The following is a 19708-nucleotide window of genomic DNA, read 5'->3' on the forward strand; positions in this document are numbered from 1 at the left end:
GCCAAACCAATGAAGGTGCTTGACTGAGAGCCCTAGCAGATTGGACGTCGCAAAACGGCTCTCCAGTCCATTTTGAACAGCTTCGTGCACCTGACCCTCTTCCAGCTGAACCCCTGATCATCTGAATGTTGTCAGTGTGGAAGGCCTTTCTAAAAATCTGCAATGGTGTCTACTGCATCTCAGTAAGCAGAAGGCTGTTTTTTTTTCTCATGTTCTTTCTGCTGTTGCTTAGTGAGCAGGGGAAGATCCTCCCTCTGATTTTTCTTCATGCACCTCAGGGGAAGATAGTGTCACGGAAGGCTCAGGTTGCTGCATCATTTACTGAAGGCATAAATTCATTAATCAAGAAAAGAGTGCCTCAGAATAGATATATACAGAGATATCAAACTAGCAACGACTTGCTTTTATCTAAGATCTAAAACAAAACCAGGAGAAAGCTACGATTTTAACATTTTCATCTAGGCAGGTTCTTACTCATAGCCTAGAATTCTGGCTCATTCTCCTCTCAAAGTTGTAACATTTCTTTGTAAAATTACTGAGTGTGTGTGTGTGTGTGTGTGTGTCAAAGTCTTTGAACTACACAAGAACATTTGATCATCAGAGTGAAGCTAGCATGGGGTGAAAGCAGAACAAATATTAGTAAGCTTTATTAAATGTTTTTATTTGTTTCTAAAAAAGGCCTTCTAAATACACCTAGGAGAGGTCTCTCCCTGGGAATCACCCTCTCAGTAATGTTACTTTGCTTTCTGTCCTTTTGATTTTCTTCAAAAACTGAAGCACAAACTAGTAACTCCATGATTCAATATCAAATCACTGCGTTCAAACTCTATTCTCCCCCACATCCCACATCACTGATCCTGAACTCCTGAACTACAGTTTGTCTAATACAACACTAAGCAAAACTAGTTCCGTTTTTCTTTCTTTAATTCTTCTTGTTTCAGGAATAGTTCTGTCTTTATCTATGGCTCAACATACCGTGGAATACATTTTTCATTTCAAATTGTCTTATACGACCTCTTAAATTAAAATTACACACATTTTTTAGAGCTGAAATCTGATCTCACCCCTTGTCTCATATGGGATTCCTGAGATGAGGAGGATAAAGTGGTGGATGTGCCAAAGGTCACTCATGCAGGTTGGCGGACTTGGGACCAGAGCCTGCGCCCTGACTCTCCAGCCACAGGTAGCTCTGTGCGCAGTGAAGCCGAAATTACCACACCACGTAGAACACTAGGGCACAGAGGCTGATGACTGGGTTTTCCTTCTCATGTTTTCTGCAGTTAATGGGCATGAGAGGTCTATACTTAATGAGACCAATTACCATTTAACAAGTTGAGAAGTTATTTTGTTTCACTCCACTAGTGAAATCTTATTCTTGGTGTGGATTTAACCAGCTGTTTTTTCTAGTACAGCAGTAAGAGAGGAAGGCTGTGCCTTAACATGCTAGAGCCACAAAGCTGGGAGAGATACAGCAGATGTGCCAAAAGAGGAGGATTGCTATACAGAGGAGGGAGGGAGGCTGGCTCCGGCTTGTCATGCCTACCGGAGGTATTTTTGATTGCACTTTCTGTGAGTTTTACATAGGCCTCAGGGCTTTCAGGGATCATTACATCTGCAAAAAAAGCACAGTCTAAGTTGACAGCTAAGTTCTGGAAAACTTGAATCCCTTGTGCAGGAAAATAACTTTCCTAAGGGAAAAAAAGGAAGGCAGTTATTCTAGACTCATAGCTCCTGAGCGCACAGAGGAGCATGCAGGCTCACCAAAGTTTTCCGGAAATGAATCATAAGAACTCAGAGTGGGCGGGGCGCGGCGGCTCATGCCTGTAATCCCAGCACCTTGGGAGGCCAAGGCGGGTGGATCACCTGAGGTCAGGAGTTTGAGACCAGCCTGGCCAATATGGTGGAACCCCATCTCTACTAAAAATACAAAAATTAGCCAGGTGTGGTGGCAGGTGCCTGCAATGCCAGCTACATGGGAGGCTGAGGCAGGAGGATTGCTTGAACCCGGGAGGCGGAGGTTGCAGTGAGCCGAGATTGTGCCACTGCACTCCAGCCTGGGCAACAGAGCTAGACTTCGTCTCAAAAAAAAAAAAAAAAAAAAAAAAAGAACTCACAGTGACTGAGATGTTTTTATGAGCCAGGCTCTGGTCTGAGCACAAATTTACCACACAGAAACCCTATAGGGTACCTGGGAATGTTATTCCCATTTTATAGATGAGAAAACTGAGGCACAGAGAAATTAGGTTCCTTATCCAAGTTTAAACAGAAAGTACATGGCAGAACTGAGATTTCAGCCCAGTCAGACTCCAGAGCAGCGCTGTCCCATATATTTCTATGTGAACTATATATGTAATCTTAAAGGTTTCATAGCCACATTAGAAATGTAAAAAGAAACATATAAAATTAATTTTAACACTATATTAGATAGAGATTATAACATGTAATCAATATAATTATTAATATTTTATTTTCTTTCTTTGTACTAAGTCTTTGAAATTCATGTAAGCGTGTTTTCCACGCACAACCCATCTCAATTTGCATAGTCCCATCTCAGAGCTCAACAGTCCCAATTGGCCAGTGGCTGGTTTTGGACAGCTCTGCTTCAGATGCCATATGCCTGACTAATAGGCCTTACTGTAAAGACAAAATAGAAATGAGAGAAATCATTTTCTTTTTAGAACAGTGTCATCCCTTGGGAATCTGATGTGAACCACCAGAACCAAACAGAAATTCCCCAGATGTCCTTTGAGAGAACATATGAGATACATTTCCAAGTGCCACAAATCAGCCTCCAACTCTTTATTCTATTTTTATTCACCTTCCTTACAGAGTTCCTGTTTCTCTGTCCATCCCTTCACTGCATGTGTGGCTTGGGTGGTGGTCTTTCTTGTTTTCCTTCACACACTCTTCCTGTGTGAGCTCCTCCGTTCACTCCAGGACCATTGCCATTTACATGTGAATAACTACCCAATCAGCATTTCTGGCTTCTGCACTTCACGCCTGTGCATCTACGGCTGGACTTTTGCATTTGGATATTCTGCAGGTATCTCAAGATCAGGATGCACACAAGCAAACTCATCCCCTCCCTGCTCTCACAGCCCCACCTCCCTTGCCCGGCTGCACCCACAGTGCTCCTTCCCTCTTGTGGTCCTCAGGGCCTAGGACCACCTGCATCTTTCACCAAGATGCCCAGCCCAGAAAATCGCCTCCATCCTAGTTCAATGGACTGAGAGTTCTGGAGGAGTCTTCTCTGTGTGATTTCTCACATCTCTCCCATTCTCTCCATTCCCAGTGCTGCTTCTCCTAGTTCAGGCCACCACCCTACTTCTGTCTGAGGTTGTAAAAGGTTTCATTTGGACTCTCTCCCCCAAATATGCCCTTTTCCCTGTGGTATCCAGAAAGATACAATATGAAAATCTGCACATCCCTGAGGAGGGAGGATCCCAGCACCTCCCTCTGCAGATCCTGCTGTGGCTCCATGACCTTCAGGATGGGACCCAAAGCTCTTTCCCATGGTGAACAGGCTGCTTCACAGCCAGGCTCTTCTCCACTTTGTCCATTCCATGCCTGTCATTCCAGACAAACTGCCGATGATCAAAAGCACCAGGCCAATCACAAAGCAGGGAGGCTTCCCCTCCTTTCTTCCTCTAAGCACTTCTGAGCCCACCTGACCAACTGCGATTCACCCTCTGGACTCTGCTCCATGGTTTCTTTCCCGAAGCCTCTCCCAGGACTCCGGCTTTGTTGCCCCTGCTTGAGTGTCCTGCCACCACACTGCCATCTTAGCCCCAAACACTTCACACAGTGGTTTCTCACTGTGTCCCACACTAGAGTGGAAGTTCTGGGAGAAGAAGAGGAACTGTGTATCCCTAGGACCTGGCAAAGCGCTTGTCACCTACGACCACAAATCTACGTGGAATAAATCAATGGCCACACCAAATTTTGCATTTTATAATCACATTCATATCTAAGTGTTCACTTAGGTACAATTTCCGTGCATGGAAGAAGGAAGCAAATGATTCTGGATAGCTGTCATGTTTCCAGGGCAATATTAATTCCCTCTGACTTTCCTTTAAGCTGGCAAACTGGAGAGGCTCTTTCCTACCTGATAAGCCAACAGCTCCCCGGAGGTAGAAATCTTTATCGTCCTGACCCTCTTCATCCTCAGAGGGCAGAGCTCTGGACATTGCAGACTCCAGGTCCCGACTGAGATCATAGTCGTGATCCCACTCCAGGGGGATGGAGTCCACACTAGCCGGGGTGTCTCGTCCTGACCGCTCGCTCCGGAGGGGCTGAGCGAGCGAGAGGGAGGGGTTGGAGGAAGGCTGTGGAGAAAGCAGGCTGTCTGCAGAGCGGTCATGCCAGTGCAGGTCCGACAGAGCTGCAGAGTCTTCCAGCTCCAGCTCCCTATCTGAGAGGTCGTGCTCATCGTCTGGGAGCTAGAAGGGAAGTCAAGGCAACCCCGTCACTGTAGTGGTCAGATTAGCTTCTTATCTGGGCCACCTGCCTACCATGTGGGGACAATTTTTAACTTCTTATGAGCTAATAAATAAGAATCTTCTGATCACAGAAACACAGGGGACAGTGCTGCTCTAGAGTTTGACTGTCCGGGTTGAAATCTCAGTTATGCTGTGTGCTTCCTGTTGAAACTTGGATAAGGAACTTAATTCCTCTGGGCCTCAGTTTTCTCATCTATAAAATGGGAATAACGGTCCCAGGCATCCCACGGGGTTTTTTTTTGAGTGGGAAAAAATTAAAGTCTTATAAATTATCCTACATAAGCCTCAGTTTCATTGTTGGTAAAATGGGAATAACATTAAAACCTACTTCAAATAATTAATATGAGATTAAATAAATATTATAAAGAAGGGCAATCTGCTACCACGCCCACCACACAACACCTACACACTGGCACAGATCGGAAATAAGAGCAAATTACTAAGACCTTAGCTTGTCCTTATAGCCCAGATATAAGACAGGTTTGATCGTAGAAGATTCCAAATACTCTAATAACATCGCTATAGGTAAGGTGATTATGGTAGCAATTAGGAAAACGGAAGAATGAAAATTCACCTAAACCTAACCTCATCAATTAAGAAGCTGTTCACATTGCTTCCTTTTATCGTATTTCTTCTAGAGGCTTCTCTTATTTCTTCTAGAGGCTTCTCTAGAGCAGCGCTGTCCCATACGTTTCTGTGATCAGAAGATTCTTATTTATCTTCCATAGAAGATATGAGCCAAATGTTCTTCTAAACTCTTGGTATACATTAACTCCTCTAATGCTCAAGACAATCCTTTGTACAGGGTAGTTACTGCTACTAAACCACTTTCACATTTGAGGAAGCTGAGGCAAGAAGGGTGAAGTGAGTAGCTTGCTGAAGGTGACAGCGACAATGCAGGACAAAGCTAGGATTGAACTCAGGTGCTCCGGCTCCAGAGTCTGAGCTCTCACCCACTATCAGTACAACTCAATCCCACATGATTTATTCTCTTTAGATTTAACGACAACTAAGAAAATCAATGTTACATACAGGCAGGCGGATCAGTTTCTTATGGTATCTTTCCACACGCCCAAAGACCTCCTGGCAGTACCGTCGGAGCTCATCTAGTTCCTCCTCGATGATCGCCGCATCCAAGGGCTCACTCTTTTCTATCAGCTGTTCTCCTTGGGCAATTATCTGCTCAATCTTATTGTGGTTCAGTGAAATTTCCTGCTGGAAGGCCTAGGAAGTACAAATCTCATGTGATTTTGTTGTTGTTGCTTACATTGCTATGAAAGAATCATAACAGATGTATTTCTCATTACATTAAAAAAGACATGTAGGGGCTATTTAATTGACCATATCCAATCACAAGACAAGAGGCTATTACCTTCTAAAGTAAAACATATGCATTTTCAGCCAGAACAGGAGTCATAAATAGAAACATTCAAATTCCGTGATCAGAAAAGCACTTTTGGCTAATAAAATTTACCATCACAGGTAGTGTGGGTAGAGAATAACAGGGGAAAATATTCAAACCCACTGTAAGTTGACAGCACTGGTTATCCCTAATGAAAGCAATGGCAGTCAATATACTGTCACTGAAATAAATGTGGCATTTTAAAGAAATATCCCAAACATTTTAATTTCAGATGTCCTCATCCTATGTCAAACATGACTAAGAGAAGCCATCCAATGCCACGCCTTCTTCTCAGGTGATTCTTTTATTCTTTCAGAACATAGGCAGGTAAAGTTATGATGATTTGAAAAACAAGGAATTCCAGGAGGATTATTTAGACTCATTCTATGTGTTGCAAAAGATTTAAATCACTGGGGTATGTTTCAGTGTTCACTTTTAATTCAATACAATACTAAATTGTGGAATAGCTGAATTGTCCAATGGTGAAAAAGACTCCCAGGAGAGAAGGGAGGGTAGTAATAAGTTCCATCATCCTGCCAGGGTCCCGAGGGACAAGATCCAATTACCACTTGGCAGAAACTTTCCGTGGAAGGATGTAAATATTGATTTGCCTGTGAGATGACAGGAGAGAGGAATCAGGGGAGAGGGTGAGGCAGAATAGCAGGGCTCACTGTTTCTTCCATCCTGAGAATCCATGTCTAAGGGCAAGTTCCTTGTTTTACTATAACAACCCAAAGGTTATGGGCGTCATGACCATTCTTTAAAAAAATCCATCTATCTTGGGAAGAAAATTTCATAAGCTGCCTTGGAAAATATTCAATTTGTTAAATACTCCCCCTTTTAGGAAATCCTTACATCTAATGTATATTCCTCCTATTCAAATTTCTAGCTAGCCACTGTGTTTGAATTATATAGTGAAAAATACAAAATGTATTTAAAATTAACTTGGCATCTAAGAATGTAGACTATGAGGCATGAAATCCCGACATGGGAAAGTTGTATTGCTTTGCGACATGGAGGTTAAAGGAACCATGTAAAGGTGCTACAAACAAATTAGAAAAAATAAACGAAAACAACAACAACAAGGCCAGGAAGGGTGGCTCACGCCTGTAATCCCAGCACTTTGGGAGGCCAAGGCAGCCGTATCACTTGAGGTTAGGAGTTCGAGACCAGCCTGGCCAACATAGTGAAACCCCATCTTTACTAAAAAAATACAAAAATACAAAAGTTTGCCGGACGTGGTGGTATGTGCCTGTAATCTCAGCTACTTGGCAGGCTGAGGCAGGAGAATTGCTTGAACCAGGGAGGCGGAGGTTGCAGTGAACCAAGATTGTGCCACTGCATTTCAGCCTGGGTGACAGAGCAAGACTCTCTCTAAAACAAAACAAAACAAAACAACAACAACAACAGAACATCCCTAACACCCTGGCAATCAAGCTGATTGAAAATCAATCAAACTGTTGAAAAATATCAACAACAATATCAATATCAAATAAGATAAGAGCACTACCCCAAGATAAGCAATAGTGGTTATCTCTGGGTAGTGCTCTTTATCTTATTTTTTATGTATTTTGTATTTTCTGAATTTTTTTGCAGTCCAGAACTCATTTTTCAAAAGAAAAGTTATTTGCTATGTTCGTCACAAAACAGCCACAAATCCTTCCCTTTTCAGGCTTTCTTCACATTGATAACTTGAAAAATAATCTATTACCTTGAGTTGCTTAATTTTAGCTTGAACATCACACTCAGAAAAATGTTCAATATTAGTGAGCTGCAGATCCATCTCTGTGAGCCAGACCAGAATGCTGTCCCGCGCAGTCTCAAACTCCTCACGCTGGCCAATAAAATGCTGGAAGGCAAGAGGAAAGTAGTAACAATTATTCTTATTAAAAGTCCTTCTAAACATATGGAGATGGCACAGCGAATTCCAGTATTCTGTAAAGTCATTTTCTCAGCAAGCAATGAGAAGCCTGCAATCCTTTGCTATATCACTCCCCCGTTTACTCCTCCTGCCATCCCATTCTTACAAAATCATTGTGTCTCAAGACTGCATTCAAATGGCCCAATCCCATCCTCTGGCCTCTAAATTACAGACGAGGCATAGCAAAAACCTTGAGTCTGCGCAAGATGGAGGTGACGCGCTTTTGCAGGTTGTCCCATCTCTGGTTGCCTTCGTGAACCATCTGTTTGAGGCTACACGCTGAATCAGTGCGGTTCTCCCTGGCCAGGCGGCGGTACTGCTTGTTGATCAGTTCCAGCTGCGTCAGGCACTCGTGGACCTGTCGCTGGAAAGCCTAAGGCCACAGAGAAGCACATCAGCGTGGGAAATCAGCGAAGGACTCTCAGTAGTGGCTCCTGGTTTTCTTATTGTAGCGTCTGGGAGAATGGGAACTTACACTACCACAGAGGGAAAGAATGATGTCTAATAACGGTATACTTCCCCTTGTTAATGCAAAGTCATCTAGTCAGCGTAACTTAAAGGAAAGGGAGAATCTATCAAAAAATATGAAAATGGGGAGTAGTAATGAATAAACACACACGCACCCAACACACATATATAGACACACACACATACATACACATACATATACATGTAGCTTTAAAAATAATTAATGTCCTGGAAACAAATATTCCCACAAAGCAAACCACTATAAAAAATATACACATGTGTGTGGAAATGTGAGTTTGAAATGTTGATGATTTCTGCTATCAATACGGAGAAAAAGATATCTATAATGGAACTGTTTATTTGTAAAATATGTACTTTTCTAAAAATCTAGAAATTACCTCAATTCTGCTGTCTATTAGGAAAAAACTTAAAACTACCTTTTGCAAAAGGTCTTCCAAAAAATCAAGCTATTATAAGCTTTTAAGAAAAGTAATTTAGTAAAATACAAGTAACTTTATATTTCAAAAAATTTGGAACATGCTCTGTTTCTTTTTTGTTGTTCCTGTGATTTAATTAGTTTTTATAAAACATGTTAGAGCTAGTGTACCACCCTACACAGTAGCATCAATTTACTTTTGAGGCTATCCCAGGGTCAGTTTAGAGATTCTGAAGGTAAAATATTCTTTTCTGCCTTTTCCCTGCAGTATAGAAGAGCCCTATAGCATAAGAGTCATTTGGCCAAAATAAAATGAAGCGTTAACAAAAATCATTTGTATGATTTATGACTGATTTTTATCTTGGCATTAGACCAAAATGAAAACTATAATTAATAAATTGAACTGTACTCATCAAATCCCCAAATTCTGTTTTCCTTGGCTGATCACACTGTTTACATGTGACCACATTTCTGCCTCTTAAATTGCTTTCCTTCTGAGAGCTGCTTTCAGAGCCTTCATCCTAGGAAGTTCTAGCTTCCAGTCTAAAAACCTTAAGTTATTTCTCCAGCAAAGGGAGTGGTAAGGGAAGTTCAGCTCTGGCGATGACTGGAAGTCCCAGTGCGTGTTTGACCATTGGGGTAAGGTTGGAGTACCCCCAGGCAGATACCCCAGCACACCCACGTCCATCCCAAACGTTCATGCGATTGGACCAGCTAAAGACTGTCCCCAAGCACAACTTCATTTCTGCAATTCATTTCTGTCTCTTAAGAAAATTAACTACAAAATTCATGATAAATAATAAAATCAATCATTATAGAAGCTAACTATAAGGCTAAATTTTGCTTTAAAATCTGAGAGTCTAAAATAGCATCAAAAAGAATCTTATATAATCTGCTTTGCAGTATAAGCCAATTATAAAATGTTTTAACCGTTATGAAGCGAGTGTGTAAGATGCAGTTGAGCAGCTCTTCCACTAGCATTCATTCACATCGAGATGACCTGGAATCTACTGCAGAGTTTACTGTGCTTTTTACTAGTAGTTTTCTAAGGGAGTATCTTTTATATAGGAATAAAAGTGTTGTTTATTTTAATTTAGTGGTATAGTTACATATGAATTCATTCACCATTCAGACATCAGAGTAATTCATCCATTTCACAAAGTATTTGAACATTTTTCTAGATTCATATAGCTGTCCATGTACAACCCTGAGATTTTAAACTCCATAAGAATAAAAAAGAGAACCTCCTATTTCCCATCATAGGCCTCAGTAAATGCCTGGTTACCTGACGTTGCAAGGTAAAAATGAATGCAGCTACATTTCATTACATTTTCAGTCTTATTTCTAAACATCTCGAGGAATTTGGGGCATAATTATCAACCGAGAATGGTCAGAATGCTTCTGAACTCTTTGCTGTCAATATATCTGAGTACACAACTGCCTATTAGTGGGAACTGAAGGGAAAAACACCTTCAAATTTAAAAATGGTCAATTTTGGGCTAGGTCAGGTCTTCCATGAAAATGAAAGGCAGCTGAGAAGTCAGAGCTTCATTGTACAACAGTGATAGAGTGGACTTGAGACTGTGCAAGCAGGCAAGGTATTGGAATCAATTATTGGATAACTTCTTTCTTTATGAATATGATTACACTACAGCTATTTTCATCTCAGTGTAATTGAAAAGTTTTGGTGACTCAAGACCAGTACTTCTCTTCACTGTGTAATTAGAAATGAATTATAATGCAAATGTTTTATTCCGTTCTAGAGCCAACTCTTTTATCAAATACACATACACACACACACACACACACACACTGCGATTAGGTAAAGAAAATACAAAAATGTATGTGGAAGGTAGATTTTTATAGTATAAAAAATCATATTTTAATCTTAGAAAAGATGGTTGACTGTGGAATAATTCTGAAATAAAAATCATGCCAAGATCTTTTGGGAGGAATCACGATTCTTCTTTTCTAATAGAATCTCTCTTCATTACTACAGTATTTATGCTTCTTGATAATCTTAAAATAAAAACCTCTTTTTCCCCCTTCTTTGCCTATGTATGAGGTCATAATAAAGATGGCTGCAAAGTCCTCACCCAGCAATTTGAACAGATAACATGTGGTGAACAGCTAGTTTAGGTCTTGGAACTCCAACTAGCAGCTGGCTACTTTAATAGCAAAATAAGGATTAAAAATTTGGAATTATAGATCACCTCAAATTTCTTTAGTTCTTCCTTGGCAACTGTATAGATCACCCCAGAAGAGCTAGGAAAAGCAGCTGTCCTTTCTGAAGACTTCAGCCAATCTTCAAAACGTGAATAGTCATCCAGAAATTTCTGCCACAATCTCCACGTCTCTTCGATTCTGGGGCAGAAAATGAAAGAACAGATTCTGATTATTGGAGACTGTTTTTGCTCCAGAACCCGGTCTGATGCCTGTGACTGGATTAAGGGTGCCCACAGAGGCAACTGTTGTGCCAAACAATAACCATTCCTCAAGCCAAATTTGACCAGAGAGCAAGAGAGACAACTGTTTGAGCTAAAATAAAACAGCTGTTTTATTTTTTTAAAAACATGTCCTGCAGCTCTGGATTTTGAATTTGTCAAATTGAAAATTACAAGCACATCACATGAGCTGCCTTGGATGTGCGCAACAAGTTTAGAAAAGCAACAACAGGTTTACAGTGTGCACTCGGGCCAGTGTCTTACGGAAATCAAGACGAGGTCTGAAAATCCATTTAAGTCCAACATTCAACTCACACTGACAAAAGTCAATCTATGACAGCAGGACAAATATTAAGCTTTCAACAGTTTACCAGAGAGCACAGCCATGATGATCATTTTGTAACACAGCACGATTTTCTGCCACCTTGAATTTCAAAGAGCTTAAAGATAAATGTGCTTTTATTATTTAATTTTTAATAAAAGAATGTTACTGTTTTCACAGCCACACATTCTGTAATGTTATGCTTGTTTGACAAGGGTGTATTTTTATGTTTCCGTATTATATTTAAACTGTTAGGTCAGACATAACTTGCCTTGTTATATTTATGTATTACCTTTATACCTACTTATTTTCCCAACTAAATGTAGACAATAGTAAGTTTGGGAAGCCACAGCTATTTTTGGACATTGTAACCAACAGGAAAGAGTGAATAGTGGATACTCTGGGTGATTTTTATTTTCTTTTTGGTCTTTCCTCTTCCCTATCTGTTTCAGCATCCCAGCTCACTTGAGCCTCCTTTCCATGGACATAGCACAAATGTTTCTCCACCGCCGGTCCAGGTTTCTCGTAGCCTGCTGTATAGAGTCACACTCGGCATCAGTGGCACAGGCATCACAGTCGTGCAGCAGGACTTCACACAGGTTGAGGACAGATGCAACACCTGTACTATGCTTCTCTATGTCTCTCTGAAGCTCCTGCAGGGGAACACAACAAGCTTTATTCAACAGTTACATGTACACAGATGAGAGAAACTGAAGCAACATTTGTTGGTAAATGGCTAGGCTATACCTTGACAAATATTTAATTTCCTTGAATGTATGACATTTATTGAGCCTCATTTATGAAATCCAGCAAGCTCAAAAGTACTAGAAAATGGATGTAGAAATATTTTGGCTATGTGAGCAATGCCAAAATATTAACTGAACAAATGAAATAGTCTACACTAAGAGTAAAACTAACTTATTTAATCAATAAAAAATGAATCTTGCCCCAGACTCTACTTTACAAATACATCACTTTCATTCCAATCGATCAATCATCATCTCTTAGTATCTGTCAGGGGATTGGTTCCAGACCTTCCCTCGGACACCAAAACCCATGGATGCTTAAGTCTTTGATATTGAATGCTGTAGTATTTGCATACCTCCTACGCACATCCTTCCATACACTTTAAATCATCTTGAGATTACTTATAATACCTAATACAATGTAAATGCTATAGAAATAGTTCTTATACTGTATTGTTTAGGGAATCATGACAAGAATAAAAAGTCTGTACATATTCAATACAGATGCAAATTTTTTTCCAAATACTTTTGATCTACGTTTGGTGGAATCCATCAATGTAGAACCATAGATACCGAGGACCTGTATATATGCATGTGCTAGAGCTGGCACTCAAGAACTGGGCTTTAAGATGCAAAGATTTTCTTTTTTTTTTTTTTTTTTGAGATGGAGTCTCACTCTGTCACCCAGGCTAGAGAGCAATGGCACAATCTCAGCTTATGGCAACTTCTGCCTCCCGAGTTCAAGCGATTTTCCTGCCTCAGCCTCCCAAGTAGCTGGGATTTCAGGTACCCACCATCATGCCTGGCTGGTTTTTGTATTTTTGTAGAGACAGGGTTTTACCACGTTAGCCAGGCTGGTCTTGAACTCCTGACCTCAGGTGATCCACCCACCTAGGCCTTCCAAAGTGCTTGGATTACAGGTGTTAGCCACCGTGCCCAGCTGATTTGCATTCTTTTTTAAACAGTTAATTCCACCACCATTAAAAGGTAACATGGTTATCAATGGACGAACAAATAAAGAAAAAGTGGCATATATATACACAATGGAATATCATTCGGTCATAAAAAAATGAAATTATGTTGTTTGCAGCAACATGGATGGAACTGGAGGTCATTATGCTAAGTGAAATAAGCCAGGTACGAAAACACAAATATCACACGTTCTCACTTGTGTGTGGGAGCTTAAAAAGTTGATCTCATGGAGGTAGAGGGTAGAACGCCAGATAGCAGAGGCTGGGAAGAGTGTTTGGGGGCAATGAAGCGAGGTGTCAATAGATACAAACATACAGTTAGAGGGAATAAGTTTTCATGTTCGATAGAGTAGAATGACTATAGTTAACAACAATGTACTGCATATTTCAAAATAGCTAGAAGAGAGAAATTGAAATATTCCCAACACATAGAAATAATAAATACCACAGGTGACGAACACCCCAAATACCGTGACTTGATCATTACACAGTCTATGCATGTAACAAAATACCATATGTGCCCCACAAATATGTAGAAATACTATTTAAGGGACCTAGGTTCTCTATCATGCATGACATCAGCAGTTTCCTCAGAGAACAACTTCTTTTTTTTTTTTTTTTGGATGGAGTCTCACTCTGTCACCCAGGCTGGAGTGCGGTGGCATGATCTCAGCTCACTGCAACCTCCTGCCTGATTCTCCTCTTGATTCTCCTGCCTCAGCCTCCTGAGTAGCTGGGATTACAGGTGCCCACCACCATGCCTGGCTAGTTTTTGTGTTTTTAGTAGAGACGGGGTTTCCCCATGTTGGACAGGCTGGTCTGGAACTCCTGACCTTGTGATCTGCCCACCTCGGCCTCCCAAAGTGCTGGAATTACAGGTGTGAGCCACTGTGCCTGGCATAGAGCAACTTTTAATGTAGGACAGAAGTAAAATGTTTTCTGATAAAAACAAAGCACTGGATTTCCCTGGAGTCCCACAATGTGAAATCTTCATTTTAACTGTATAAAATGTAAATCCAAATTGTATGTTGTTTTCTCTATTGAACTTTTAACTCCATTTACTCCAAGTAAGTATTCCATTATTAAAAGTGAGCTCTACCAGTATCATTTTTTGTTTACTATATTCATCAATGTCCTTAATGTGTTTTCCTTTTCTTTCATCAGGAAGTTCTTGAATTTGCTTAGCTTTTCTCTTGCTCTAAAAATTCCTCAATTTACGCAGACACCTGGGATTTATATTCTTGCGTTGCTCTTCCTCTTATTTTTTTCCTTGGCACCATGCTCCAACATCTACGAAAACACTAGCTATTGTCAAATGTCATAACAGTGCCTTTAATTAATTTTGGAGATTTTATAAACTAGACAGTAGATGATAAATTTTACTAAAATATTTATATTTTTATAAACAGTCCTTTCAAATCTCTAACATAACCTCCTTCACTTACATGAAAGAATATGTCACAGGAATTCCTGTTCAAAAAATATAAAATGAAGTAATATAAAAATTAAACTTAGTATTTGCTTAAAGATAAATATAAAGACAAATAATTCTGTAAATGAGATTACCAAGTACATTTGAGGTCTTAAATTACATTTTGTGCAAGGATATATATTTGGAAGAAGTGTTAGACCCCTGGACATAAACCATGCATTTAAGAAAGTTAGCATTTTTATTTCATTTTCCCTAAATACTCAAAAGTTTTTGTTAAAATCAATATATGAAATAGCAACCCTAAGATTTGAGGGGATTTATAATCATACATAAGTGCCCTAAGACAAAGTTTTAGGCTCAGCTTTAACTTTTTTTTTTTTTTTTTTGAGACGGAGTCTTGCTCTGTCTGCAGACTGGAGCATCTCGGCTCACTGCAACCTCCACCTCCCGGGTTCAAGCAATTCTCCTCCCTCAGCCTCCTGAGTAGCTGGGACTACAGGCACGCACCACAATGCCCAGCTAATTTTCGTATTTTTAGTAGAGACAGAATCATTCTTAAAAATTTTCCACAAGGGAAACAGTGGTAACTGTGACATGATTAACATAAAATTTATCAAGCCCTGACTTTGTGTTAGGTAGGCACTGTGCTCAGTGCTTCTTCTTAGTAATTTGTATAGTCACACTGTGTAGCGTGGACTCTGATGACTGGCATTCTATAAATCAGAGCTCTAAGGGTTCAAATAGTTATGGCTTTGTCCCAGATCATATGGGAATGTAGTGAGGCCACGATCTGAACCCAGAAAGTTTACTTTTAACCACTGGTGTACAGGATTTTTTAAAGTTTTAATTTAAAATTTAATTAAAAAGTTATATGTGCATATTTAATGTAGTAAAAAGTAAAAAACTACTAGCAGGTTCTGAAGAAAGCAGCATGCTTTCCACCCCGGAGTTCACCTGCTCAGCAGCAACCATTTCCATCTCTTGCAGCTCTTTCTTCTGGTATTACTTCTACCCTTTTTCATTTTTTGAGACAGGGTCTTGCTGTGTCACCCAGGCTGGAGTGCAGGGGTGTGATTATGGCTCACTGCAGCCTTGACTTCCTGGCCTCAAGTGATCCTTCTGCCTTGGCCTCTCGAAGTATTAGGATTACAGGGGTGAGCCACCACATCAACCTATTTCTATATTTCTCAGTAATATATAACTTCTCTATTTCTAAGTAACATAGCTACTGCTTGATTTGTCCATTTTAGTAATTACTTTATGAATTCTTCTACAGTAGAGAAGAAATAAACTTCTACATGGCTGACTAAACTCTAATGATTGTTAAAGTACAACTTAGAGCTAGGGTAATAATCACTGTTCTCATGATTATGGTTATTTAATATTTTTCGCATTTGAGGAACAAAATATGCTATGGTTATGTTTCTTTTCTTTTTTCTTTTTTTTTTTAGACAGAGTCTCAGTCTCTCGCCAGGCTGGAGTGCAGTGGCGCGATCTCAGCTCACTGCAACCTCCACTTCCCAGGTTCAAGCAATTCTTCTGCCTCAGCCTCCCAAGTAGCTGGGATTACAGGCATGCACTACCATGCCCAGCTAATTATTGAATTTTTAGTAGAGACGGGGTTTCACCATGTTGGCCAGGATGGTCTCAGTCTCCTGATAACTAATTTTCCTGGATTTTACAATCCTCTCTCTCTCAAATTTATAATGCTTACTTCTATTATCTCTCTTATAGAACTAATAAAACTCCTTCCAGAGTGGTTAAGCCCACCAGATAATCTAGCCCTTCCTGACTCCTCCGGAAACATCCCTCCTAGAGCACCCAGAGCCCCTGCTCCCATCTGGACAGGTGCTGGCTTGGCAGCAGTACAGCTGTCATCGGGGACTTTCCTGCACCCTCACTCTGGGAATTCCCTTTTTCTTTCTCCTGAGTTGAATAGCATTTCCCCTCTTGCTTTAGTGCATGTAGTATATGCAGCATATATAGCATAGTAGTATGTAGCATGTGTAGCAAGTATGAAATGTATTTTCCTCTCATTTTCATGTATGTAGCATACCTTTCATTAGCTTCCTGAAAATGGGTACATAGGAGGTAAAATTTTTAGATATTAAGTGGCAGGGTATAAAATTCTAAATTATAAAGAATTTTTCTCAGCTTTCTGAAGGCAGAGCCATTGTCTTCTAGCTCCCAGTATTGTTTTGGAGACGCCAGATTTTATTTCATCCTGGAAACCTTTACCCTTGTGTTCTGCAATTTTACAGTGTGGCTTTGCTTTGTTTTACATTTTCCTGGGCACTCATACGGCCTTTATAATCTGCAAATGCATGTTTTTCATTTTAGATATATATATGAATATATATATACGCACACACTCACATATGTGTAATGTGTGTAAACATATATGTGTAATCTTCCACAAAGTAAACAAAAAGATAAATATATGAAAAATAGGAGAAAAATATGGACATAAACATAATAAAATTAACAATAATGCCAGAGTTTCAAAATCCAATTCAGTTATTTTATATAAGTCCCCCCAAAAAAGAATAAAGAAAATGGAGAGGAGAAAATTAACATAGTAGTAATATAATAAAAAATATAAATATATATTTAATAATAAATATATAAAATATACTTTTACATTACTACATTATTTAATAATAAACATATATTATTTAATAATAAATATATACATATTACATTACTACTATGGTAATTTTCTCCTCTCCATTTTCTTTATTTTTTTTAGGGGGGACTTTTACAAAATAACTGAATTGGATTTTGAAACTCTGGCATTATTGTTAATTTTATTATGTTTATGTCTATATTTCTCTCCTATTTTTCATATATTTATCTTTTTGTTTTACTCTGTGGAAGATAGTCTTCATTCTGAAAGCTTTTTTTAAAGAAAAATGGCATCCTATCATTTTATGAATGCAAAACCTCTCATTTCTGTGAGTTTGTTTGTTTTGTTTTGTTTACATTTTCTTCCTCTCTCTACAATGTGTTTCCTCTGATTGTTCCTTTCTTTATTTCCCTCTATTTATTTTGGTCTTTTCTTAATGGCAGAAGCTTTCTTGAGTGGTGAGGATTCTTGCCTACCCACACATGTTCAAGAATGAGTCAGCTATAGAAGCTGTGTATGCACCTAAAGTATGTCAATTGGGAGGCTTCCCCGTGGAGAGTTAGGCAGGGGTCTGGCCTTTTGCGGGGTTACCTTAAGTATCACTAATTGAAGGTACTTTTCTCTTGTCTGATCAGTTCTCCAGAAAGGATGCTCCAATCTCCTGGCTAGGGTGTAAGCCTGGGAACTGACATCGTGGGGGTCAAGCTGGATAAGCGGGGTGGGAGCCCTACCATTTGGTATTGAGCCATTCACATAATCTCCCCATTTTTAACATAGTGACTGTAGCCTCCATGGTGTCCTGATCCCCAAACCCAGAGTCCCTCTGGTTTGCCTTCTCCAGAGAGTAATCATCTGGTCTTCTGCCTGAGTAAAGGAAGAGAGTTCCCTGGCTTGCTGGGCTTAGGAGGAATCTGCCAGTCTCAGCACACCTTATTCAGATTTTCAAGTAATCTTCCATTTTACAGCTCAACAGGCAACTCAACTTTCAGCCTCACCTGATCTCCACTTTCTGAGCCTTCTTGGAACTCTGTGGCATGAATCAACTTTCTCCACCCTCAATTCTGTTAACACTATCACTGATCTATCCACTTTCTATCTTGCAAAATTATGTTGGATGCCTGTCATCTCTACCATTTTCTCTCCTGTTCTCTTTGCCATTGTGGTTTTAACCCTTTTCCCTCTCTGCTATCATTTTATTGGGGTTTTAGTAGTAGGTGGGGCTATAAATATATATGAGCAATTTTCCATATTTAACTAGATATTTTGTTGATTTTCATACACTTGTGAAATTACGATACCGGCCATTTGCATTTCAACTCATCACTGTACACATCATCACCATGTTCTCTGGAAGAATCTGGGAAGCTGATGCCAACCAGGATCCCTACAATTCAATCATCAGAATCTCAAACATCACTACCATCAGAAAACTTTAATTTCATAAAAATTGAAAAATGTCTTGCTAACAACTTTTTTTAAAGCAATGGAATATAGTGTATATTTCAAGATAGCTAGAAGAGAAGATTTTGAGTATTGTAAGAAATGATAAATGTTTAAAGTAATGGATATGGTAATCAAATTACCTGTTTGTTTGATTATTACAGTATGAAAATATGCATTGAAGCATCACGTTGTACCCCACACATATGTACAATTATTATGTATTCATTAGAAAGAAAAAAATTTTAATGATAATTTTAATATTAAAAAAACCCTCAACACCCAAAACTGTATTTTGACACCTATTTCATTGGCTTAAATAGTCTGTAAAATGAAGTAAGTACATAAACTATAAGATTTTAAAAATAGGAGGTATTTACATTTTATAGCATTTTAAAATTAAGCAACTTTGCTGTAATGGCCTAAATGTAATGGAGAGAACTAGAGTGTGGATAGAATATTCAAAGCAACCTAAATGCATGGAGTAACAATACCTCTAGTGGGGGATTTACAGTGTTTGCTATTGGCAACTGGAGTCTGATATAGTTAGTAAGGATAAATGAGGGGGCCTGGCACAGTGGCTCACGCCTGTAATCCCAGCACTTTGGGAGGCTGAGGGTGGGCAGATCACTTGAGGTCAGGAGTTTGAGACCAGCTTGGCCACCATGGCGAAACCCCGTCTCTATTAACAATACAAAAATTAGCCAGGTATGGTAGTGCATGCCTGTAATCTCAGCTACTTGGGAGGCTGAGGCAGAAGAATTGCTTGAACCTGGGAAGTGGAGGTTGCAGTGAGCTGAGATCGCACTACTACACTTCAGCCTGGGCAACAGAGCGAGACTCTGTTTCAAAAAAAAAAAAAAGAGAGAGAAAAAAGAAAGAATAAATGAGGGAGGGAATGGGAGGTGAAAATTTCTTCTGTATACATTTTCCAAGATCATCCCTTTTTGCTTTGTTGGGTTGTACGCTGCCAGTGAGGTATTCTATCTTTGCTACACACA

The 19708-nt window shown here is 39.6% G+C and overlaps 1 protein-coding gene across 7 annotated transcripts in view; it reads right to left on the reverse strand.

Moving 5' to 3' along the window:
* Nucleotides 1–19708, reverse strand: part of SYNE1 (spectrin repeat containing nuclear envelope protein 1) — a 512392-nt gene that overhangs the window by 22193 nt on the left and 470491 nt on the right. For 4 of the 7 annotated variants that reach the window (XM_054558331.2, XM_054558330.2, XM_054558332.2 and 1 more), the window contains 6 exons: nucleotides 11958–12145; nucleotides 10940–11090; nucleotides 8013–8195; nucleotides 7613–7750; nucleotides 5532–5723; nucleotides 4106–4439 (listed from right to left, as the gene is read on the reverse strand). In XM_054558331.2, the coding sequence (XP_054414306.2) occupies nucleotides 4106–4439; nucleotides 5532–5723; nucleotides 7613–7750; nucleotides 8013–8195; nucleotides 10940–11090; nucleotides 11958–12145 (1186 nt within the window). Of the gene's footprint in view, nucleotides 1–1543; nucleotides 1613–4105; nucleotides 4440–5531; nucleotides 5724–7612; nucleotides 7751–8012; nucleotides 8196–10939; nucleotides 11091–11957; nucleotides 12146–19708 lie in introns of all 7 variants that reach the window. The other 3 variants (XM_054558328.2, XM_054558333.2, XM_054558334.2) reach the window with 1 other exon arrangement.

Source organism: Pongo abelii, chromosome 5 (assembly GCF_028885655.2).
Source record: "Pongo abelii isolate AG06213 chromosome 5, NHGRI_mPonAbe1-v2.0_pri, whole genome shotgun sequence".
NCBI classification, from domain to species: Eukaryota; Metazoa; Chordata; class Mammalia; order Primates; family Hominidae; genus Pongo; species Pongo abelii.